The following is a 26,669-nucleotide window of genomic DNA, read 5'->3' as shown; positions in this document are numbered from 1 at the left end:
TGGGATATATATTATATATAGATCCGATCGAAATTATTTTTTCATGCAATCTTCTATGATATATTAGAATAAATATCACCAAGTTTAACGTTTTATATTGGAAATTAAGGTAGAAATTGCCAAAAATCTTTCTCTCTGAACGATCGGTTGTATAGGATATATACTATATATAGCTCCGATCAAAGTGATTTTTTCAGGATATCTTCTATGATATATTAGAATATATATCACCGAGTTTCACGTTTATACTTTTTAAATTGCCGCAGGAATGACCAAAATCGTCTTATCTGAACGATCGGTTGTATGGGAGATATATGTTATAGTGGTCCGATCCTACCTGGTCCAAATTTCATTGAGATATCTCAAAATATGAGGGACTAGTTTGCGTTCAAACAGACAGACCGACAGACGGACAGACGGACAGACGGACATGGCTATCTCAACTCAGTTCGTCGCCCTGATCAATTCGGTATACTTAATGGTGAGTCTATCTTCTATATTTATCAACGTTACAAACATTGGACCAAAGTTAATATACCATTTGATGTTCATGAAAGGTATAATTAAGGGATCGTAATAAAATTGGGTACACAGATTTTCCCTATATAAGAAAATATTTCTAGAAAAAATGGATGTGATCGGTTAAAGACCACGGCAACTTAGATATAAAACAAGTTTAAAGGGGTCGTAGATTAGAATAATAAGTTATAACTTGGGAAAAAATAGTTTTGAATCAATGATATTTTACTTGTCAAGTTTTATTTTAATAGGAAATGGGGAGACTTTTTTTTTTAAACGGGCGGTGCCACGTGTTATGTATAAAAGTATATAGGTGAGTATATAATATTCGGTTACACCCGAACTTTGACACCTTTACTTGTTTTTTTTTATTTTTCAAAACTGTGTAAGTATTAAACATACAAATTAATATATTTCGGGTTTTCCGCTTAAGTCTTTCGTTTTGACTTTTACATATTTTTTTCTTTGATATTTCGCTGCAGATTTGGCTTGCATTTGGCTTTTATGCCGGTGTGTGCTTAGCCTACTCATGTTTAAGTCAGTCAGTCAGTTGGCTATATCCAAAGAAGTTGGGCACGCTTTGTTAGTCTCTTTATAAGGCATACGATCCTCAAAGTTATTAAACCCGCATTTGTTTGTCATTGCCGTGCGTTTTTTGCAAATTTACACTATAATTTTGCGTTGTTCAACATTTGCTGCTGATTCGCGTTGATAGATGAACGCGGAAGCTTCGACATTCCGATTTTCTTCTGCTTTTCACACTGAGTCAGTGATATATAAACCCAGTTCCGCTTTGTGACTTTGTGTATTTGCAAAATTTTTGTTTTAAGTTCCGGCAACGGAAGTGTATTTTTTTACTGATATTAAGAGAAAAGGAAAAAAAAAAATGAACCTTCGACAAATTTTTTCACTTACATTAATACCGACGTTATATGTGTTGTTGGTGCTATTGTTGGAATTCGTTGAAGATGCGGTTGCACAAAATCCTGACCCACTTTTTCAGTTGCCAGTGCAATTGGTAGGATTTCCGGTTATTGTGTTATCAGTGCGTTTGTCACAGTTCGCTAAAAAATTGGCCTATTCATTAAATCCAAGTAAGTGTGCTGATTCAAATTACATAACAGTTAGTTTTACAATGTTTCCAGAAAAAAAAAATTATTAACAGTGCAATTTGCTTCAAACTCAAAGATGAAATTTTAAAAAATAAAGTGGAAAAGTGATTTTACTGATCCATAAACAATGTCCCTTATGGTGAGGAAAGGTTTCTGAACTCAGCGCGCACGGATTTCGAATTTACTAAGCGCACTGTCGGCTATCTTAAACAGAACAACAAAAGCAGCTTTCGCCTACACTGGAATCCTTGACAAAGCATGGAAACTATCTCCCAAAACGGTGTACTGGACACTTAATACTGTTGGAAGCCAATAGCAACTTATGCTTCCTTACTTTGGGTGCCGAAGACCGTTATGATGACATAACGGGTGCGATGGGAACGTTTTCTGCTGACGCACTTAGTGCCTTAGTTGGAATAACACTTTTTCCTATTCTAATATACAAAGGCAACACTCGAACTAAGCCACAGAAAAAATATATAGAGTTAAATATCGCAAACCTGAAAGGGCATATACAAGTAATGAAAATTCATAGCAAATCGCATATTGCAACTCTTGGAACAATAATATGGCATCGAGCGAACACCTACTAATAATTTAGAAGGGTTTGTTTGACGTGGTGTTGTGCCAAGAGCCATGGCTCTCATCCGGAGGAAAGGCTTCAGAAGGCAAGGAAGGGTGCGAGCTGTAATAATGGCAAGGAAGCAGCTGCACTCATATATGCTGCTTAATTACAATACTGAGCACCTCACAGTGGTGGCCGCCTCGCCTCGAATAAGCAGGTGTTTATGCTGGCATCTTACAATATGGCATATCGTGCGGAGATGCGACCTAGGGAGTGCAAGAGACTAGTGGAAGATGACGGGCGGTTGTTTATAGGCGTAGATATAAATGCTCACCACAATGCGTGGGGAGAAGGAGATACAAATGATAGAGATGGGTCTCTATTTTGTTATATATGGCAAAGAAGTTTGCAGGTAGCCAAAGGAAATGACAGATAGCCTTCAGAGGTAGTGCCCCTATATATGTTGGTCATTAACATTCTTGATATTACATTGTGCTCTGAACGTGATATATCAAGGTATGATTGCATGGTTCTAGCTGGACCATCCTTCTCCTGGCATGCCTTTATCAGCTTCGGCGTCCCCCCCAAAGAGGCTAAAGATGGTAGGAACCTTAAGAAAGCCTAGGTGAACGGACTGCCCCAAATTCCAAAAATTCACCAATTTGAAGAAACTCGAGGAATCAAATGAGTTCCTATCAAAGACTCTTATGACTGCGTATAACAGAGCTTACCCTCTAAGAAGATTCAGCTCTGTTATCAACTTCTTATGGTACTACCGCTAACTACGCTGGAACATTCAAGTCGTGCTAAACTTATTTTGCTCATCTGTTCTGAAAAGTATTTGAAGCTGGCTCTCATGTAACACAGCAGAAAGCGCGGATAATTTTTCAAATAAAGCAAAGCAACACGAAAAGTAAAAAAGTTTTTTTTTTTTCAATTATAACATACTCCGTGTGTATGCCTGCCATCAAAGGTACCGTTCGCATTCAGGATAAGTTATTTGGGTCCCGTCCCGCTAATTTGTGGGAAGAATTAAAATTAAAAAAACGACCCAATTTGGAAGGGAAGTTTGGCTTGAATCTATTTAATTTAATGTAATTTAATGTAATTTTTTTTATTTAAATGGTCCCTTAAGCTATTTTATTATTTTTCTTATGGCGTACGCCGAGGATGTTTTAATTCAGATTTGGAGGACGGCTTTCGTACGAAAAAGTTCTTTGAATGTACTTTAACAACTCGTTTCTTATATGGTGAAATAGGCCGGCGTATATCTCGTCACTTTCTGTCAGTCTCTTGTTCAACCTCCATTTTCAAAGGTTCTTTGGATTCACTTTCCAAACACAAGTTGATCAAGAAAACTTCTAACATAATTTTATTGGAAATTTGCTTGCCTTTTCAAATAGTAAGCTATTTGCGTAGATGCAAAATGAACATACCACAAATGACTTTGGCAGTTAATACATATGTTCAACGCATTAAATGGTTTATCATTACCTGGAACAAGAAAAGCGTTCCAAAATCTGCAGTGTCTGGTAAGCGGGAGATGCCGCGATTACGGTCCCAGTAGATGTGGTAATATCCAGTGCTGCTTTAATTAAATATACTCAGGCGGTCAAGGGACAATGAATGCCTTAGCTAGACTGTGGTACGATCGACAGTGATCTAGGAGTGTCCAACCTCGCTTGCGATTGCGTCCACCTAATTTAAGAATATGATAAACTAGTTCCAAACCCATAGCAATATCCCATAAAACTGGGCTAAGAAGATTGCCTAAGGTTCAAGAATATTACTTCAGGCTGAAGTCGAAATAACGAAATCAGTTAAGGTTATAATAATAAAATTTCGAAGTGTTTTATTTAAAAACCGGCTCTGGAGCTCAACAAGATGGAACAGTTCTTTATACGAACGGACAAAAACAAAATATTTATAATTTGTTTTGAGTGTAGTTTTTAATGTACCGAGATATATCTGACCGGAAGCGGTATACCTAGATTCTTTCATCCCTCGTGATTGGGTTACATGTTGTACATCCCGAAGTGCCTGGCCCATCAGAGAGCTTATTGTTGTTAGGCATCTGCCTCTTATGATGACTGAAACGTCATATGCATATGCCTTAAGCGGGACAGGTCCTCCGTTGAATCACCTAAGATATTGGTTTATAACCAGCGTCCACATCATTGGTGATAGAACCCTACCCTGCGACGTTGCTCTGTTTACAGATTTTGTTGCTTTGCATAGACCTCAACGCGATGTGGTCATTCTGCAGATTAACATGGAGCCGATCCAGTTTGCTAAAGCTGGACGAACTTCAATCGAGGTGAGACTAATGATTTTTTCGAAACATTGTTGAAAGTTCCTGCTATGTTCAGAAATACACCTAGAACATATTCCTGGTGTTCCAGGGCTTTCTCTATTTTCATGATCACCCTATGCAATGCTGTATCGAATTACTTGCCTTTGGTGTAAGCATGTTGTGCTGAATAGAAAAACTCCTCATTAATATTTGTTTTTATATACACATCTATTAATCTCCCTAGAGTTTTGAATAGAAAAGATGTCAAACTAATAGGCCTATAGTATTTCGGGTGCAGACGATTAGCCTTTTCCGTTTTCGGTATGAAGACTACTCGACCCATTCTCCAAGATTGCGGGAGTTGGTTCAGTTCTATGCAACCCTCATATATTATTCTTAGCCATTCTATAATCGTTCCACCTCCCATCCTCCCATCTGCAGCATAGCGATTTAAATTTGGCAAAAGTTTTTATTGCCCATACAATTTAGGTATTTGTCACCAATCCTCTCGCTCCGCATAACGATTGCAGGTATGGTAACATAAGTCTACCGCATCTTCTCCCGACGGGAAGTGTGTGTTAAGTAGTGCCTCAAGGGGTTCTTCACTACTGTGTGTAGGGGAAGTTATTTCGGCCTCTTCTTACTGGGACCTTCAAAAGAAATAGCTGACGCTTTTATGATTTGCAATTTTTCACGACTATCTGTTCCGCTCCCATTGATCTCATTATAGCTAAATTAATCTACAAAATAACTACTTTACCAAAAACAAACTATTAAAGCTATTTATTCCACGTTGATTTATTTAAATCAAATTGCCCATAAGGAATTAAGTAAAAAAATTGACACAACTTTCATGCATACTTATTTATATTTTTATAGTCATTGCAATTGACATTTTCAGCTGTATTCCGCTTTAAATGCTGGCTGATAATCTCTATTTGTAAGCATGCGCAACTTGTTTGGTAAGATTCTCAGTAATACTTGCTCGTTCGTACACATAATGAGGCCAAGGTTGTGCTCCACAGTGCATGACTGGCCAAATGAGTTACTGACTTACTGTGCGTGTTTGCTCATCTGATTTGGTAATTTTAGAGCCAAACACCGGCAATCGTATTTGGTATCGGCAGACGGTACAAAAGATGACCCTATTTTTTCAATTGTTGGTAATATTACCTAATTACGAGTTCGTTGACACAATATATTATATTTATCTAGCTGAAATTTACAATAATTTAAAGTATAATATAGTCAAATTATCTATTCCTCAGCATATTAAAATTCACTTTAAAAAATATTATATAACATACAAAAAACACTCTCTTTTAGAAACCTATCGCACACGCAGCAAACGTTACGCAACTACATCGGCTGCCTACGATGCTGAATTGGCACAAAAGGAGATCTTGCGTGAGTTTGGACCTCGTGCTTGCATACAAGAAGAACCCTGCCGATTGCATGCATCACGACCTAGCCGTTTTGGCCTTCAAGAGCGCCCAGCGTGGAATGAAGTATTCAGGTAAGTTACATTAGGGATGATTTTCTTTTCTTAATAAAACTTGTAAAGCCTCATTTAAATCTTCACCGTACTCGCGGATATTTTTGTACACAACCGGGCCATAGGTCATAATACAATATTAAGTTAGCAGAATTATCTTACGTTTGATATAAGTACAACTTATATTTTCTCGAATACAGTAGCCTGAAAATTTGCCTGTAAGTGTACTTTTTTCTTTCTTAGAGGGCCCTTCTAAGTAAAACAAGTCCAAGAATGTTCCAGAATCATTCCAACGAATTCATTTTTACTTAAATTTTTTTCCAAAATTAGCTGTGGATTCTCTTCAGTAAACCGAACTAGCTTTAATTCTTTCCCATCGAAATTTTTTCAATTTATACTTTTAATATTGTGATGCCCTACAAATAGAAATTAAAAAAAAATAAATAAATAAATGTAAGGCGCGATAACCACCAAAGAGATTTAAGACCTAGCTTCTCTTCCAATTTGCGTCATGCTCCTCTATTCTTTCCTAGAAATTGGAGGTATGGGACCTACTTGTTTTATGCCGACTCCGAACGGCATCGGCAAGGCAGACGAGTTTTTACGGAGAGCTTTTCATGGCGGAAATATACTCGGAGTGCTTGCCAAACACTGCGAGGGCGTCCCCGCTTACATAAATTTTCTCTTAATTGAAAAAACTTGTTTTCTGAAATTTTGATGTTGCTTTGCCCAGGGCATGAACCTATGATCGTCGGTGTGGTAGACGGAGCACGCTTCCATCACACCACGCGACCGCCAAAATAGCGAGCATTGCTGTAAATATGCGATGAAAGAGAGAGGAAGATAGACACCCCGCACATCCGAGCATTCTTTTACATACATAAAGCGCGGTCAAGGCCTTCTTCATTAGCTCCTCCACGTTGAGTTTCCGCTTCAACTCCCTCTCTAAAATGATTCCTAGGTATTAGATAAAAGGTGTATCCTGCATGGTCACACCTCCTAGCTTAGGCATAGACAATTTCGTGACATTATACCTACTGCAAACAAACCTTACAGGTCTTCTTCGCATTGACGCTCAACCCGACATTAGATGCCTGGGTATGTACATCCCTAAGCGCCGATCCATCATAGAGCTCATTATTGGAAGGCACTTTCTGCATATGACAGCCGCAACGTCATTTGCATACGCGGTAAGTCCCACATTTAGCCGCTTGAGCGGTCGGAGGCGACAATACCCTAACCTGCGACATGTCTCTTTCCAACGATTTTGTCACCTCATGCAGCCCCACTGCGAAGTAATCTTTGTTCTTAAGCATGTACCCGATTTGATTAGGCTCGGGTGTACTTCAATATACCTCAGAACCTCCACGATCGCTTGTTAAGAGATATTGTTGAAAGCCCATATAATGTCCACGAAGACTCCTTAGGAGTAATCCTTATATTCCAGGATTTCTCTATGTTTATAACCACCCTATGCAAGGCCGTGTCTACCGGCTTGCCTTTGGTGTACGCATGTTTTGTTTTGGAGCTTGGTTTTTCATCCATGTTGGAATTTATATTGTGGCGAATGTTGATATCACTAGCCTAGTTAATAATCACGCGACAACAAAAACATGAAGCAGCCACACACACACAGATGTAGTAATCAGCCGAAGTTGTTACTCACACATTCACATGCCTATATATAGCTCAATTACCAAGCAGGAGATGCAGCAGTTCTAAAAGGCGAAACGTCTAGACCTTAGTAGAAATGTTGGGACGACGCAACGTAGAGTATAAAAGCAGCGCAAGCTGAGAAATGATTAATCAGTTTTGATTTAAACACGCTACTGGTTGCGAAGTATAATTGTGAAGTTAGTACTTCCAAAGTAATCTAAATAAAGACCAGTTTACAATAGGCGAAGGTGCATAAAAATCGGAATTCCTTAAATTCGTTACAATATGTACGTCTATCAGCCTTTCAAAGATTTTGAGCCGAAATGATGTCAGGCTAATGTATCTGTAGTCTTTGGGATACATACCACTGTCCTTTCCCGACTTTGGTTGTAAAATGACATGAGCAGTTCTCCTAGATTTGGGTGCATGATTCAGGCTTTTTCACCCGTCCGATATTGTTTTAAGCCATTGCACGATCGCTTTACTCGAGATTTGGAGCATGGCAGGGAATATACTATCTAGCTAGCTAGCGGTCTATATTTCCTTTTGTGGAAAGTTTCAGTCAACGCAACTGAATAGCTGGATCTTCAGATTATCCCATTTTCCACAACTAAAGAAAATGGAAACAGAGATGATTGACGAACTGGAACAATGTCACGAAATCGCGGAAGAATATCTGGGAGGCTTGTAATACAAAATCCAGGGATCGGCGGTACACGGTCCCGAGACCCAACACTTATCTATGTAAACCAAGCATTAAAAGGTAGGTTCATTGAGCAGAAAATGGTGGCTGGCGTAAAATAAAAAGCAGCAGAGGTTTAACAGCAACAATATTTCAAAAAATTAGAGGTCATAGAAATTCATTGTTGGCAAAAAAAGAAATATTTGGGCTATCAAAACTGTATTTAAAACAGATTTGGTTAACCTTGGCAACGTTTAGACAAACATGAAATACACGTATGATCAAACCCGACGACATAGTTTCGACTTCCTCCACATATCCACCGGCCTCTCCTCTGGCTAATCATTTTCATCCTTTCTTATTTCCTCTCCACTCAGCTTTTTCTAGTTTAGCTTAATCGGCCCATTCAACTTCCTTATCCCTTTCATACTTCCGTAAATCTTTCCGCTTTTTGTCTTACTTTTCCTGCTCTTGCTCTTACCCAAGTTAATTATCACTGTCACTATTTCTCTTATTAATCTTATCCTTATATTATTCTTACTCTCCCTGTAAACCTCTTTTAACTAATTTCTCTCAAACCATTACCCTTAGGCTCGGTTTTCAGTACAAGTTCAACTGAGTTTGTCACTTAAACTAATCTTTAACTTATTCTGCAGTTTTTCAGTCTACTTGAACTGAAGTTTAAGCTGAGCTTAAGTGGCCGATCTGGCAGGGTTAAACGCTAGTTAACCTATCGATGAATTGCGTTCGTTCGTAATGGCGTGGAATATACACAACAAGCATTTGGGTTTGAGTACCATTAGAGCTGATGTTGATAACTAGCACACCTCTAAAATCTCAAGGGTTGCTACAAAATAGTGGCTCAACTTGAGAGGCATAGCGTACTCAGCAAAAGAGGGAATTTTTTATAAAAACAAAAATGCTATTACTTAAGTTGAAAAAATTTAATTCCCAACTTGTGTTCCTCTAAAGGGACTCGAATGTAGGATTCCATACTACAGTATTTTCACGAAAATAAAATAAAATATATGTGACCTGGTCTATGAAAAGGTGGCTTATGACGCAAAAAAGAAATTTCAAGAAACAGCTGTTAAAGATAAACAATGCATTTCTTTAGTTTCTTAGTAGTTTTTCTTTTGCATTATGAACAGTCATGCCCAAAAGGCAAAGCACAAATCAGTTTCTGACCGATATTTTGGCTCCATTGCCATCGAAAAAAATGCCATCAAAAAAATCTGAGAATGCTTCACCAGCCACCAAAGTGGCATCGAAGGAACCAAAGGCTTCGTCGCCTTTCATTTGTGCTCTTATTTCTCTACGTTTTTATTACACTTCTAAGCAAATTAGGACTTTCAGTTTTCACCACGTGAAAGAGCGTCTCAAAGACTATCGAAAACAGAAAAAAAGTGGATCATTTTTTTAGTCATAAGCCACCTTTTCATAGACCGGGTCACATATATTATTTATTTTTGATAAACTACGCTTCATTACTGCTATCAATAACTTTTTTCACAATAAATAGCTGTTGGCTTTGGTGGTACCACCTTGGAGATTTTTTCAACTTCATGTCAACTGGAATCCGATGTAGGATATCAACTGGAGAAACGTGTTGAATATTCATTTGAGAACTGTACATTTCTCAAAATCTCTCAAAGGTTGGATAATAATTTGAAACTGCTAATGACGTTGGAGATCAACTCGAGAACTATAAATTTTACACAATTTCTCAAAGATTGGATAGTGATTGGAGAATGAAGTTTGATATCAACTTGAAAGCTATCTGGTTTAAGAATAACTAGATAATGATGTTGGATATCACCTCCGAAACTAGATATATATATAAGAAAAACCAAGGTTACCGTACATAAAAGCTTGCCCCAAAAGCGGCCTTAAACCGTGACTGAAAAACTGCTGAGTAGTTTAACTGGAGTTTAAATTTGACTAGAGCTCAAGCAAACTTAGTTTACGCTTAGCTTAATCAACTACTGAAAAACCGCGCCTTATTCTTACTTTTACTTTTTTTGTTCCTCTTCCTCTTGGTCTCTTTACTTTTCCCACTTCCCTTCACCTTCCTCTCCTTTTTCTTCCCAATACCTCTGTTTTCTCATCACTTTTCTGTCATACACCTTTTTCCAATGTGTGAGATATACCGATTTTGACTATTTTCCGGAAATTAAATTGCTAAATTACTAAAAACGTAGCAAAATAGTACCAAAAATTACCTGCCTGGTTTTACTGCGTCATGGAGCAGGGGAATCACTTTACAACGCTTTCCTCACAAACGTAAAGGTTAAAATATTTGTAGATACTGGTAAATCTCACAATGTTTGATATTTTTTTTAACAAATTAAGTTTTCTGGATTTGTCATATCGTACAAATAGCATTGTTAGCTCATCGCCATCTGAATCGAATGTTTTCCATGTTTTCCAATCAGACTTGAAATCAATTTTTATTTGCGAATTGCTAACTCATCTGTGCATAATTTAATGTCTTGTTCACAAAACCGTAATCGTTATCATTACCTTTTTTTTGAATGCCATTGGAACCATGTACGTATCAAAAAAAAAAAAAAAAACAAAAAGCACAAAAAACTTAGATGAAGGAATGAATAAGACTTAAATGAAAAATGCTATAAATTGGCAAAGTGCATGTCATTGAGTCACTAACCGAAATCGGTTATTTCAATTTGTGCAAACTTGATTGAACTACAAATGGGAAGATTTTTCTTACGCCAAATTGGAGTGGCTGTGGCACGGAAGAGCATGAATGTGTAAAATTTGTTTAGAAGATGTTTGCGTGGAATTAAGAGTTACCACGGTGATTATGGAAGTGACATTGTTTAAGAGAGAAAGTTCTAAAAAATTTTTAACATAATAAATGTATGTGAGCGATGCTCTTCAAAGTGACATGTTGTTGTTGTCATATTCTCACCTTGTTGTTCTGTTTTGTTAACAATGCTTCGCCTCAATTAATGAGTGCGACCACTCACAAACTGTCATAAAGTCCTCTAAGGGAAGTCCAAGGAAACTGGCAGTTTCAACAGAGGTGTACCATAGGGGGGTTGGTGTTAAAGGGGTAGGATCTACATTGCAACTGAAAAGATGGCCATGTGGGGACACATCGCATGCAGAACATACCTTACGTATATATGTCGTGGTTGATTCTGGACAAGTAAGAGTTTAACCTGTTACAGTATCCAAAACGAAGTTGGGCCTGGTTAACTCGTGTCTCCTTGGTAGTGTGCCTTCCTTCTTTTAGTGTATATTGATAACGGGGTTCATTGGACGGGTCTTGGCAAATGCGTTCCTAGAGCTTCCTTATATTCTCATGGATTAGACGACTGTGTTGGCACCTGCCGCATTTCATAATAGTTTGATGGAGAGGCGGGAATGGATAAAGCAGTTGAATGCTACGGTGTCCAGGTTTGTGACAGTTAAGCAAAAACTGTTTGCTCATCATTTCATTATGCTCTGTAATGTTGAGCTCTTTGGCCTCACTATGTATACGATGTTCAGGCGTCATAAGGAGACATCCCGTGTCTGTTCTGATTGCAGCATTTTGTCAGAACTGCAGCTTTTCCAGTTTGTGTGTTTTAAGATAAGGCTACCAAAAGTGGTGACGAGTAGCACACGAGCGGCCGACCAATTACTTTGTACGTGGTTAGCAACGTTTCTTCATCTTTTCCTAAAGTGCAGCCGGCAAGTGACTTGAGGGTTTTGTTGCATCTTTGTACTTTAGATACAGTTTCGATGGCATGAGCTTTGAAGGTGAGAGTATTACCGCACGTTGCCTCTAAGGTCGTTGGGAGACAGTCGGTAGCGTAACACCATCGACATGAACGTCTAATATGTGCCTAATCTGTTCCTTCCACGTCGTAAACAGAATGGCTATGGATTTTGATGGTGATAATGCCAGGTTGCGCGAGGTGAAGAAACTAAAAAGACCGGGGAGATAGCTGTTTATTTTAGAAACTAATTCATCTATTTGAGGGTCAGAACCCGTTGCCATTATCGAGCAATTGTTGGCATAGGAAATGATTGTAGCTTTTTCTGGTGAGGAAGGGAGCTTTGACATGTAGAAATTAAAGAGAAGCGAGGACATGTCATCCTGTGATACACCCTGTTTTAGTTTCCCTAGGATTTGAGGTTTTGATTCTCAGTTGAACCGATGCTTGTCAACCATTCAGATAGTTTGCTGTCCATTTTTTTTATACAAGGCGGAAGGAGCGAACCTACTATATCTTGGAGTAACGTGCCGTGGTTGACTGTGTTTGACTGAGGGAATAAGTTTGTCATCATATAAGCTTTAGTGTCCATTTGCCTTTAACTTTCTCAAAGAAAACATACACGAGCCAGTATATAAATGAAGCTGGATTAGGATGAATGTAATTTTAACTTGGTTTCTTCAGTGACCTTTCTAGCTCTCACGAAACATGTTGCCACTTCGATAAGCGACATTTTATTGCTACCTTTATTGATATGTTCCTATATTGGTGCTTTGATCGCGCTTCGTTAAGACTGCTACAATGGCTCTGCAGACATATAATTAAGGAAAGTGAAACACCTTTGGGTTATGTACTTAACCTTGAAGCCTTCCGTAAAGATGGTCTTAAGCAGAGAAAACGTTCCCTTCTTGACGCTCTAGGACTATAACCGTAAATTCTTCCAATATGTTACATAGTTGAATTTCTTTTGTGTTTATATTACACATTTTACCCAAGGCTGCTTCCGAAAACTCGAGGCAGCTTTCGGAGGTTTTTGTTCCATAACCTACCAATGGGACACTCTCTCCAGACTCACTCGATTTGCTTACTGCGGGATCACTATCAACTACAGTTAACTAAGAGATGTTTTAGGTTCCGAAGCGTATCTTAATTTCCGTCTCCTCCATCTTCGTCCAGGGCATGGAGGTTTGTTCAAGTTGCTAATAGTTCATCCATCGCTGGATCCTCTATTGTTGTTCCACCTTTCTTCAGGATGCGTAGGCCTTTAGACCAGGGAGAGATTTATTCCTTATAATCGATGGCTGTGTGGTATAGCACAACCAAACGCTCATAAGCAAAATAAATAAACTTTATCCATTACATATAATGAGCCCAGGGAAGAACAGGAGCAAATTGTAGAACTTATGTGAAACGTTAATGAAAAGGCCAAAACCGTTAGTAATTTATCAAAAAGCAAAAGCAAACTGGTTTGTAAAATAAGTTCTTATATATTTACTTCATTTCTTTCTTTCATCCGTTCTACATTCTACTTCCTATTTTTCCCAAAATTTGGCAGCCCTACGTTTCGCGAAATTTCAACTTTCCGGTAATTGACTTTTGTAAAAGTGCGCTGCTAAAATGAAGTTTTACTATATTTCATTACAACTCATTCAATTCATTTACAAGTGAAAGAGCAAATAATGTTAAAAACTGCAAGTTCAAGTCATTGAAAATTCGCAAATAAAAATGGTGAAGAAAAGCTGAATGAGTTTTCATAATGTTTCAAGTTGTTGCAGCAGCAACAGAAAAAATAAAAAATATTCAGTTCCACGTACAAATTAAGAATACGAAAATATTCTGTGAAGAAACTCATTCGATTTTTGTTATATTTTTGTTCTCGACCGTTGTCTGTTGTATTAATGACGCCATTGGTCGTAAAATTTGTCAGACGCGTTGTTAACGGAAAAAAATATGCGTTACTCATACGCCAAGTTGTTGCAGCGTTGCAATACAAACACCACGTCGCATTGTTGCTTTTATTATCCTAAAAGTATGCTTCCGTTGTGGACAATAATAGCAGCGGCACTGACCTTTGTCAACACGTTCAATATTGGTGTAGTGCAATGCGTATACGCGTGTTGGAATGTGTGTGTGTTGGTGTGTTCATGCGCGTGTGCATACATACAGAATAAATTAGTAACTTTTCCCTCGAGATTTTCCCATTCGATAAACAAGCGAATGAGGTAATAAAATAACCAAACAATAACAGAACGACAGTGACTAAGAAAAAATTGCAGTAAAAGTTCAAATGCGGGCATTGTTTACAAAAGAATAAAGTGATATTTCAGAAAAAGGAAAAATAATAACAAAATATATTCTTTGACATAGAATAAGTTTTTCTTTTTCGGAGCATTGATTGACGTGTTGCCTTAAGAGCCTTTTTTAAAGTATTCCCTGCAAGCGAATGCATAACTTTTTGTTAGAAAACTTTATTGGCCTTGATTGGGCTAAAGATACCCTGCAAGATGTTATTGAAGTTCCGTTAAAAAATGTTTAACCAATAAGTCTAATAAATATCTACCCAATAGCTTATGAAGATACTTTCCCTACATCTTTTCCTACTGTATTTGAGAAAAGAACAAATTTACTTGAGAAACGGGCAAATGTATTTGAGAGAAGAGCCAAAGTTTAAGAAATGGACAAATGTGTATCAGAAATGGGCAAAGGTTTTAAGAGAATAAACAAAAAACATTAAAAAAAGACTTTTCTCAAATACAATTGACCTTTTCTCAAATATTTTTACCTTTTTCTCAATTACATTTACGCCTTTCTCAAATGTACTAACCCTTTTCCCAAAATGCCCGTTTCCAATAAAACGTTTGTCCTTTTCTCAATTTAATTTCTCCAATTTCTCAAATACCTTTGGCCTGGTCTCAAATACACTTACTATAGAGCTGGGGCAGAAAGTTACATGGGACACTTCCAAACCAGAAGATCTCCACCGGAAACTCACTCCTATATGGTACAACAACGGCTACATGGCACCAGAGGGCATCGCAGGGGGGATCGATGGCCCCAGTGACCCAAAAGACTAACCACTAAACATTACCACTCGGGCATTATCGGAGTTTTTTTTTCAAGCCGACGTTTTTGCTATAAACTGGTGTGTGGAGATCAACCTGCAACGAGGCTACAAAAATGAGAGGATCGTTATACTCAGCGACAGTCAGGTCGAGCTCAAGGCAATATCGTGAGTTGAGATAAGAGCAAGCGGCCGAAAGACCTTTGATAAAATAAGTCAATAATTTAGGCAGAAGGAGGCACGCCTCAGAGAAAACAAAGCCATGATTAAGCTAACAAAATGTAGCCATAGAATTTTGACAGTACTACTCGCAGATCAGATTAGGTTAGGTTAGGTGGTGGCCGCCCTGGTAGGGGAAACTCACTTGGACAGAATGAAGGTCTGTTGTGATACCACATAAAATAACGGTGAAGTAGCTATAGCTACTTAGGGCATTGTTGCGTAGCAACAAAAATCTATCTAATGAGACCGATCTCAGCCTTGGATAAATCCTCAGGAGATCGAAGTGAGTCGTGACCGAAATACTTTCGCCTAGTTCAAGCAAAATCTGAGTAACCAAGTATAAAGAAACTCGAGCATTCCACCTCATCATACATATGCAGCCGAGTACATATAATCTTAATCATAAAATAGTTCAACGCAATCGCGGTCTACACTCTCAGATCACCCTCGATCGCAATACCATCAAACACATGACCTTGATAGTCACTTGGCTTTCAGAGTAGATGTTGAATTTCCTAACCGCAGTAGCACTGAATAGGATTTCATCCACTGCATTCTTAATCGCAGCAATTTCCGCTATGAAGACGCTGCAGTGATCAGCCAACAAAAACTTGCGGCTTAAATTTAGCTCTTGACAAAAGACCCCCCACTAACCTTTCCGTCGTGCTTCGACCCATCCGTGATCCCATCCGCAGTCCCCTGTCCCAGATGAATCCCCTTCCCCATTCCTCTCTAGGGGCAATGACTAAGCTTAAGGTTGCACAGGGAGCAGTTATCGGCACACATTAGTCCGTTCTGTCAGAGATAAAGTCAAACCTTTTAAGAATGCTAGAGTGTCCGAAGTCAGAAATCCCATAGCCCATATCACGAAGCCTGAGCAACGACTAGGCCGTGACCGCCTTTTCCGAAATATCTACCAGATATATTTTCAGCTTGACCTTCAATACCAAGGTAGATGTTGTACTAAGAGCGCTGCTGATAGCAAGCAGCGCCGTCCGTTTTTCTGATACTTACAGGTCATTGTACACTAAATAGCCACATGCGCAAACTGAGCATATGGTGTAATACTTTTTGTCGCTTCTGCGACAGCGAACCCACCCGTCTCAAATGTAACGTCGTCGTGAGAAGAATTCTTGTATCGCTTGAACTGGAAAATAAGCATATACACTCTCTTAAGACGAGCACCATCCTGGATTTCGTCAAGGAGCTTGCTTTGAATCAGGTGATGTGAAGACAACGAGGGAATAATTGACCTATAGGTCGCAATCCATTACTCACAACAATCTATCTACCTATCTATCAAATAAATTTATCATTTTCCTTTCCCTTTTCGGAATTTCATTTGCCCATTTCTTAACAACGATGTAAAACTCTTCAAAGGCTGAGATGTTAGGTTAAAATAAACTACAAAGCCATCCCCATGAGCATTTCAGACGTTGTAGAAATTAATCACGTTCGGCACGAAATTGACTTTTCTGGGGATTGGAGATATTTGCGTTCTGTAGGTGAAACTTCAGTGCTCCGAACCGAGCTATGGCTCATTTCTTGCATTCTATGTTTTAATTAAACGGACGTGTCTCCAAAACAGCACACAGGCTACTCCAAAAACACTGCGCTAATACTTTTTTTCTGAATTAAGATTTTTTCCATTTCAATTGTATGAAATGAAAGTTCTTAAGCTCTTCACACCACTCATTCATTCAAAATTTGTCCAACGTACATTCACTAACAAATTGTATTTTAAAAACTTCTCTTCAACTTTTGCAATTTGTCTTGCATTAGAATAACTTACTTACACACACACACACACTACTACAAATATGCGGTAGCACACAAATCTTTGCATAATTCTATTGTAGCAAATTTTGTGATTGCTAAAGTTAGAGGAAATAAATTCCATTTGACCAGTGAAATTAAAGCGTTAGACTAGTCGTCTGTTTCTGCACTAACATACATACAAATGCTGTTGTTGCTATGTATGTATATTAAGAGAGTTGTGCACATTATGGCAAAATTGTGTAATTTGGTAAAATAATTTAGTATTTCATTTTGAATTTTTTTATTTTCGCCACTTTTTGCTTAATTTGTGTGCAAAAAGATTGCGCTATATTGCAACCCTTTGACCTTGATAAGTTTATTCACTAGAATCTCTGGGCACATAATACGGAAGAAGTCAAAAACTACAAATGCAGTTAATAACAAGTAAGGAAGGCTAAGTTCGGGTGTAACCGAACATTACATACTCATCTGCCAAATTAGAGTTTGCCACGCCCAGTGTCCTAAATTTTACTAATTTTCTATTCTGCATCATATGGTCAACCCACCTGGTAATGAATTATCGCACTTTTTCGCTTTTAGAAATTCTCGATATCGAAAAAGTGCGCGTGGTTATAGTCCGATTTCTTTCATTTTAAATAGAGAGTTCCCATGAACTTACATACCAAATTTAATTAAGATACCCCAAAATTTAATCAAGTTATCGTGTTTACGGACAGACGGACGGACGGACGGACGGACATGGCTAATAAAATTTCTTTTTTCGCTCAGATCATTTTGATATATAGAAGTCTATATCTATCTCGATTATTTTATTCCGTTACGGGGTTCCGTTATGCGAACAAAATTAATATACTCTGTGAGCTCTGCTCAGCTGAGTATAAAAATGTTAAGCGCAGTCAGGCATATATTTTTTGAGGGGAATACGACTAACTGTTGTACAGAAGTGTAAAAATTGCTAGAGTATTCGTCAGCTACACATTGTACTAATAGAAATTTCGACGCAATTTTACTCCGAAGAATTTAAGACTGCTCTGTTTCATTTTAAAGCATTTTTACGTGGCAGCCTACCGCTCAACCCAATAACGTCATTTGAATTTTAGTCATATTTTTACCCCTTACGGGTATAACCTAAGCCCCATAATCAGCAGGAGCAGAAATGATAATGGCGATCAGGTAACTGACGTACAAAGTGTGCTTAGGTTATGGAGGGAAGGCTACTCCTGATTGCTAGCTAACGAGGAAGAAGAGGAAACCGAATCTCAAATGCCAATGACAGAAAGCATGCTTGAATAACAAGGCGCCGGGTAATTACGGACTACCCACCTAGCTATTCAAACACGGAAGCGAACAGTTTGGAAAGGGACTGATTCAATTCATATGCAAAATATGATCGGATGAGCGCATGCATCCAGATTAAGATTTAAGTGTGCTCCGCCACATAATAAGTAATCCCTCAAACCACACAAATTACACGGAATCAGTCCAGCTAAAATCGCGTATAAAGTTCTTTACCGTTTTGTGCGAAAGACTGAAGCGAGAAGTTGGCTCACTGATTTCACCTTAAACCTACTATCGGTCAGATTTTCACGTTGCGCCAGATCCTGCAGAAGACATACTACAAGAGAATCAACACTCACTATCTTTTTGTCGACTTAAAAGCAGCCTTCGAAAGCGCAGAAAAAAAAGATGCTTGTATGCTGCTTTGTATGAATTTAAGCTCCCTGCAGCTCTACGAAATGACGTTCAAAAACCACACCAGCTGGGATAGACCTCAAGAAAAAAAGATGCTTGTATGCTGCTTTGTCTGAACTTAATCCCCCTAAGGCTATACCAAATGACGTTGAGCAACCACCCCAGCTGCATGAGGTTTAAGATGGACCTCTCCGAGTCATTCGAAACGAGGTTTCAGTAAGACTAAACCCTTTCAAACAAATTCTTTAAACTAATAGTGCAAGATATAATTCTAGCGGCATTACTAAACCGTGGCGACTTAATCTCTTCTAAGAGCGTACCATTACAATGTATCTATTCTCTAGCCTACTCGTTTGCTGGTTTCGGAAACAGATCGAAACAGGGGTTGGCATTGCTCCTAGATAAGCTACGTAGATAATATCTATGAATGCAGCCTTTTGAGCTTGAGGCGGCGTTGGGCGAGAGCATCATCGGGAAATCGATAGAGCTTACTGAGCAACAGTGCTGATAGATGGTATTGGAGGGTACGCCCTAGGGCGGGGACAGCAAGGTGCCCCATACCATTTATAAAATTTACGTTGTCATCGAATGCAGATCTAGCAGACGTGATGCACTGACAAGAGTGTGACCGCCTCATCCAGCTGCTGGGATGTGATGAACATTTGTGGGAGGAGTGCAACTAATTAAATGGAGTTATATTAAAATGGAAGCCCTTGATCGGGAAAAAATCGAGTTCGCTCCGCTACATAAACACGTGGGAAGCGTTTTATATGCTTATTTACATCATATTATTTTTGTAGCGATAAAACACTCTCGAAAGGTTTTTGGGGAGTGTTATCAATGTTCATGGTCCTTTGCCGGATATAGATCCGGTATGTTCTGGTAACAAGCACCATTAAGGTACAAGCCCGACTATCTCGAGAACGATCCGCCCGCCCTCACCCCTACTTCCATAAGGAACTTGGGGTCACCAGAGCTTCGGCTGTTAAAGAAAAATGATTCGCCACGGGTAGGTGAGGTTGAAAATTGGGTTGTAGGAGCTATTAATTGCGCTAGAAATCCTTTGAAAGGGATGCGCTTCACAACCCCTTGAATCAGTTGGATATTTTAGTAATTTCTTACGACAGACATACCTGCCGCGAGTATATTTAAGCCCCTGATCCGCTGATGGGCTTCTTAACATCATCTTCGCTCTGTCTGAACGTATAAATCTATAGCATTTATTTGTAACACCCTTTTACTTTACGAAATTTTCCGAGCATTCTGCTATTTCAATTTCTAGCTGCCTCTCTAACTCTCACTCTCACTGTATTCCACTTATTATCTCTCTCCCTGCTTTTTCCCATATTTTTATGTCTCCTTTTTTCGCCCTCTCCGCTTACGTTTGCTATTTCTTTTGTCTTTTCGTATTCCTTTTCTATTTTCAGCATTTTATGAGTCCAAAGATAGAGTTTCAACGAAGAAGCGATCTTCTGAATTATCTATCTGTATAATTCTTTCATTTTTAAAACACAGATGGGTAGACGAATTTCCCGATTGCATCCTACTTGTTACCTTTTCTAATGAGTAGCTATAGGGCTACCAAGAAAATAATAGCCTTTATTTTATACCATTAGCTAGTTAAAATCCCTCTCTTGTTTTTAAACGCCTGAAATTATGCTTCATTTATTATTGCAAATTTTAGCATTCATCCTTTGCATGAAAAAGGCTAAAATCTTTTTCCCTTTTTGTATTTAAGTAGTATACGCTAATATTTGCTACTCTTTGCTATTGTTGTTGTTTTAGCTGCCACTCAGAAGTTATTATATTTTAATCTCTTCAGTTTTTGTGTGCTTTTAAGAATCCGCGTTGTACATTTTCATTGCCATTTCATTATGTTTACCAAATGAATGTTTACCATTTAAATGGAGACTTTTTTATAACAATTCTTCTGTACATACCTATACGTTTATTTGTGTGTGTGCACTATATTTGTTTACATTTTTTTGTGCTTGTGTACTTTGGCTCATAAAGCTATGCAAAGCTTAATTTCCTTTTGTTTCAACATTTATTTGCTTTTATGCTCATTGTCATGCTGTAGCAATTTACTTCTGTGCAACTGAGGTTGCCAATGTTGATATCTAATATTTTTTTTTTAATTTTCCATTTTTCTTTTTTTCCAGAAACTACAGAGTTCAATCAACCGGCATGAAACAATGGTACCTGCTCTCACTCTTCATTGGCGATGCAGTACGCGATGTGCCACTGTGTCGGCACCTGGCCAAGCGTATGCCATGTCCAGTTATAGGACCATTGCCGCCACCGCAGCCACGTTAAATCAACGTCATTTAGTTAAAACAAGCCAAAGTAATATGAAATCAGCTAAATGGTTCTGTGATGGTGTAACGTAGTTAACAGAATAGGTTTCGGTGTCTGAGCTGTTGGTACGATCATTGAATAAAGACACAATGTACATATATTTATATATACTCATATCTTAACGTTTATATGTATATATTCTACATACATATCTCTATGCAATATCAGCGTTTCGTTTGAATAATTTCGTTTGAATCATTCCAACACATTGAAATAGCAGACGTGTCTTTGAAAAGCGACTTTTTTAAACAAAGTGGGCGGGATTTATAAGGAATTTTCATCAGATCTAAATTTAGTATCATGAATCCTAATTCTGCAAAATCGCAAAGTGATATTAACGGAGACTGATGTACCGCTTGCGCATCTTTTGCATTTTTTCCACTCAATGTAGGCCCATTTACCAAATTTATGATTTTTTAAAGTTAATCCACACGCGAGGTTATCTGATTTCGGCCTTTTTCAATACTCAGTTCCGAAAAGCCCGTGTACTAAATTTGGTGAAGAAATCCCAGTTTTCGCTTATTGTGTTAACGGAAGTGTGAAAGGAAAAACGTACGGCTTGGTATAAAAAGCAGCCATGGCTCCAACCGAGTTCGCCCATGATATATTTTATTAAAAAACAGTTGTCATACAAAATTTCGTTGGGATGGGTCGATGTTTACCCGATGTAAGGCACAAATAGTGTTATAAAAGAGATTACCTAAAATTGGGCATTTAAAATTTTTTGCGGCTTCCTCACATAATCGGTCTTTGCTATGGAATCATGGTATTTCTTCCATATTCCGAAATTTCGATATAGATTTTTTCAGTGGGCTTGTTCGCTCATGGATTCAATTAAATTTCACAAGATTTGTGTATGTATAATAGCAAGGATTACCTCCCACCCACATTTCAAAATGATATCTTCATGGATTTTCATTTACGGCTTGCAAAACTTTTAAATTTTCTTACTCTTAGTGTAGGCGGTGTGCCACACCCATTTTCCTAGATTTTGCCAAATTTCTCTTTTCCATCAAAAAGTAAACGCAAATATCTTGTTTAAGCACATAATCAGTCTTTGGTAATGAATCACCGTATTTCTTTCATTTTTGGAAGTTTCGATATCGATTTTTTTGTGTGCGTGGTTGATAATTGTTTCCAAAATTTCACCAAATTTATATTTTTGGTCATAAAACCAACCCACATATAAAGTCTCATTACTTTATCTATTTTTTGTTAGTGAATTATCGCTTTACTTCTATTCTTAGAAATATCGATATAAAATTTTTAAAGTGGGCGTGTCCGCCAACCGATTTTGTTTGTCACAAAGAGTTCATATAATAGCAAGCACAACCTCCATGCCTGCTTTCAACAGGATGAATTCAATGGCTTTTTATTTTGAGCTTGCATAACTTGAGAATTTGTTCTTCTGTTACGATGGGAATTATTGTAGGCGGTGCCACGCCCATTTTCTAAGATTTTACCAAATTTCCATTTTCCGTAAACAAGTTGACGCAAATATTTAGTTGCACCAATTAATCGGTCTTGGATAATAAATCATTGTATTTCTTCCATTTTTCGAAATTTCGATACAGTAGTCGCTCCCAAATTAGAGTCTTCAGTAATTAGAATGTCTAGAAATTAGAATTAACTTTTTCAATACATTACACGATCTGAAAAAATCGAATCGAAAATTCTAATTTCTGAGCGCATCTTTTTCTTTTTTTTGCTGCAAAATAGATATAAAAAGGGGAATCCCCAATTTATTAATGTTACGCTCGGTAGTCGTTTTTGTTATTTTTTGTCGAATCACCCTAAAAACATAGTAGTTCTAATTCGTGAGCGTCTACTGTGTCGATTTTGTTTAATGAACGTGGTCGCCAAAAGATTCTGTCAAATTTCCCAAGGTGCATACATGTATAATAAATTTTACAAGATGTATAAATAGGACAGCCTCCATGCAAAATTTCAACATGATATCTTCAACCGGGTTGGATTACAGCTTAAAACCTTCAAAAATTCTTCCTCAAAATGTGGGCGGTGCCACGCCTTTTTCCAAAATGTTTATTTTTAGTCATAGGGTAAACCCACTTAATAAGTTTCACTTTATCAATGTTTTCATTTTTTCGAAACTTTCTTTATCGAAAAAAGTGGGCGTAGTTGTCGCTCGATTTCGCCTATGTTTAAAATCAATCTAGTCTAAGTCCAGATGTCACAGTGTATCAAAATTCGTTACGATATCTCAATTTTTTCTCAGGTTATTGTGTTTACGGAAGGGCGGACGCACATGGCTTAGTAAAAATCTTTTCCGATCATGATATAACTTTGATATAAAGAAGTCCGTATCTATTTCGATTCCTTTATGTCACTACTTAATGCCGTTATCCAGCTTAAGTTCTGAAACCCTGTACAAATACACAATGAGTATGAATATATGTGAACAGTTTCAAATTATCAATAATAAAGGATCACTGTTTCGACTTCATATTTGGGCAATCCACAAGAATGTCGTATTCATGTAAAATTATATGATTTCAGTTATTTCCATGGTTTCCAATGTAAAATTTTGTTAATGCAAGGCACATACGGCGAATAGGAGACCTTGTGAACTAATTTATAATACTTTAATATTAAAAGGGGACAGTTTTTTTTGCATAATTTGTTTCAGCAAAATTAACAAAAATAGTAAACAAAAATTACATAGTTTCAGCGGTATTTCTACAAATAAATTATTTTTTTTGCTCAAACATAAAATCATGTTTCATACATACATAATAATTACAAGTTATTGTTAATTTTTAAAATGTTAATGTTCTTTTAGTGTGTTATTTATGTTAAAAGCTAAGCTTGCTTATAGATAACAACAAATAAAATTATTGTATTTATGTTATAAAAAAAAACGATAATTCGAAAGAGTTATTTGCGGTTGGAAATAGTTTATTAAAAACAGAAAGCGATAAGATGACACACATTTTGAGGTATTTCCTTAGTTCCAATTTTTTTAAAACCTTCGGTTACTTTACCTATCATTTTTCTTTCATGTAATTATCAAAATGCCTAAAAGTATGTCATCAAGATCAGCACGATCGAGCTGCGTGAATGTTCAAATTAATGTTGCATACTTTTAGGCCTATTGATAATGATGTTTGTCATCACTGTTGCCACTTAGTTGGATGTAAAACTGAAATGGTACTTTTTGTGTACGACTTGTTTGATCTTTTTATTGTTAGCAATTATGAATAAAAATCTTTGGAGCCGAACACTGATTACATCAAATCAAACACATTTTTTTTTACAAAAAAACAAATCTCTCGCGAAATACCATATTACTTTCAATCATTTTTAATACTTTTTTATTCATACATGCTTCAACAAACCAAGGAACAAAAAACACAAAGAAAGCCAGACGTCCAAAAGCTGCAATCGCAACACACTGCCAATGATATCGCAAGTCGACCCTCACACCTGTAATCTGAGGGCACAAGTTAACCCGACGAAATGCAGGAGCAGTGGGAGCATTTCTCCACAGCACTTCGTACCGGAGCCGGGAAAGAATTATTTAACGGCGATCTCGAAAAAACTACTGGTACGATGAATGGCTTCCTTAAAAGCGAACGCGACAAGAAAGGTGTGTGAACGCTACCGCCAGTTGAAAAAGAAAGCGAGACAGAAACCTCCAGAGGCAGAAAAGCTGGAGCTGCTAGCCAACAGGAATAACGCCCTCCAATTTTAACAAAAAAGCCCAGGGTAATCTCCTCTAAGGACTAAAACGGCGACTAGAGAGTACTGAGTGGACACGTCTTTGCTCTCCTAAATGGAGGCAGCGATGTACCGCACAGGGATGATGAACCCGATCCCGAAATCAATGACGATGAAATTAATAAGGGGGACATTAGGACGAAGTCGGAATAGCAATAACCAAATTAAACAAGTAAGGAAGGCTAAGTTCGGGTGTAAACGAACATTACATACTCAGTTGAGAGCTATGGAGACATAATAAGGGAAATCACCATGTAGGAAAATGAACCTCGGGTAACCCTGGAATGTGTTTGTATGACATGTGTATCAAATGCAAGGTATTAAAGAGTATTATTTTAAGAGGGAGTGGGTAATAGTTCTATAGGTAAACGCCATTTAGGGATATCGCCATTAAGGTGGACCAGGGCTGACCCTAGAATTTGTTTGTACGATATGGGTATCAAATGAAAGGTTTTAATGAGTATTTTAAAAGGGAGTGTGCCTTAGTTCTATTGTTGGACGCCTTTTTGAGATATCGCCATAAAGGTGGACCAGGGGTGACCCTAGAATTTATTTGTACGATATGGGTATCAAATTAAAGGTATTAATGAGGGTTTTAAAAGGGAGTGGTGGTAGTTGTATATGTTGAGGCGTTTTCGAGATATCGACCAAAATGTGGACCATGGTAACCCAGAACATCATCTGTCGGGTACCGCTAATTTATTTATATATGTAATACCACGAACGGTATTCCTGCCAAGATTCAAAGCCCTTGATTTCGCCCTGCAGAAATTTTTCATTTATTTCTACTTAATATGGTAGGTGTCACACCCATTTTACAAAGTTTTTTTCATCCTTTTTCGTATTTGGTATAGAATTATGGCATTTTTTTAATTTTTCGTAACTTTCGATATCGAAAAGGTGGGCGTGGTCATAGTCGGATTTCGTCCTTTTTTTACACCAATACAAAGTGAGTTCAGATAATTACGAGAACTGAGTTTAGTAAAGATATATCGATTTTTGCTCAAGTTATCGTATTAACGGCCGAGCGGAAGGACAGACGGACGACTGTGTTAAAGCGTGGCTTCAACCGATTTCGCCCTTTTTCACAGAAAACAGTTGTCGTCCTAGAATCTAAGCCCCCACCAAATTTCACAAGGATTGGTAAATTTTTTTTCGACTTATGGCATTAAAAGTATCCTAGACAAATTAAATGAAAAAGGGCGGAGCCACGCCCATTTTGAAATTTTCTTTTTTTTTTTGTATTTTATTGCACAATATCATTACTGGAGTCGAATGTTGACATAATTTACTTATATACTGTAAAGATATTGAATTTTTTGTTAAAATTTCACTTAAAAAAAAATTTTTTTTAAGTGGGCGTGGTCGTTCTCCGATTTTGCTAATTTTTATTAAGCATACATATAGTAATAGGAGTAAAGTTCCTGCCAAATTTAATCATGATATCTTCAACGACTGCCAAATTACAGCTTTCAAAACTTTTAAATTACCTTCTTTTAAAAGTGGGCAGTGCCACACCCATTGTTCAAAATTTTACTAATTTTCTATTCTGCGTCATAAGGTCAACACACCTACCTAGTTTTATCGCCTTGTCTGTCTTTGGCAAAGAATTATCGCATTTTTTCTGTTTTTCGAAATTTTCGATATCGAAAAAGTGGGCGTGGTTATAGTCCGATATCGTTCATTTTAAATAGCGATCTGAGATGAGTGCCCAGGAACCTACATACCAAATTTCATCTAGATACCTCAAAATATACTCAAGTTATCGTTTA

The 26,669-nt window shown here is 37.7% G+C and overlaps 1 protein-coding gene across 1 annotated transcript; it reads left to right on the top strand.

The window, feature by feature from the left end:
* The first annotated feature begins 1,088 nt into the window (after positions 1 to 1,088).
* Positions 1,089 to 24,281, top strand: LOC137233690 (uncharacterized). Its single transcript, XM_067756954.1, has 3 exons — positions 1,089 to 1,613; positions 5,816 to 6,005; positions 20,964 to 24,281. The coding sequence occupies exons 1-3, from the start codon at positions 1,406 to 1,408 to the stop codon at positions 21,115 to 21,117; spliced, it is 552 nt and encodes a 183-aa protein (XP_067613055.1). The 5' UTR covers positions 1,089 to 1,405; the 3' UTR covers positions 21,118 to 24,281.
* The last annotated feature ends 2,388 nt before the right edge of the window (positions 24,282 to 26,669 follow it).

This window comes from Eurosta solidaginis, chromosome 5 (genome assembly GCF_040869045.1).
Source record: "Eurosta solidaginis isolate ZX-2024a chromosome 5, ASM4086904v1, whole genome shotgun sequence".
NCBI lineage: Eukaryota > Metazoa > Arthropoda > Insecta > Diptera > Tephritidae > Eurosta > Eurosta solidaginis.
This window is presented reverse-complemented; position numbering and strand designations above follow the sequence as displayed.

Excerpts from the sequence above, each read along its gene's own strand:
- LOC137233690 (XM_067756954.1), top strand. The coding sequence starts at position 1,406 with ATGAACCTTCGACAAATTTTTTCACTTACATTAATACCGACGTTATAT. Across the intron at positions 1,614-5,815 it reads GGCCTATTCATTAAATCCAA|AAACCTATCGCACACGCAGC; the intron begins GTAAGTGTGCTG and ends ACTCTCTTTTAG. Across the intron at positions 6,006-20,963 it reads GCGTGGAATGAAGTATTCAG|AAACTACAGAGTTCAATCAA; the intron begins GTAAGTTACATT and ends CTTTTTTTCCAG.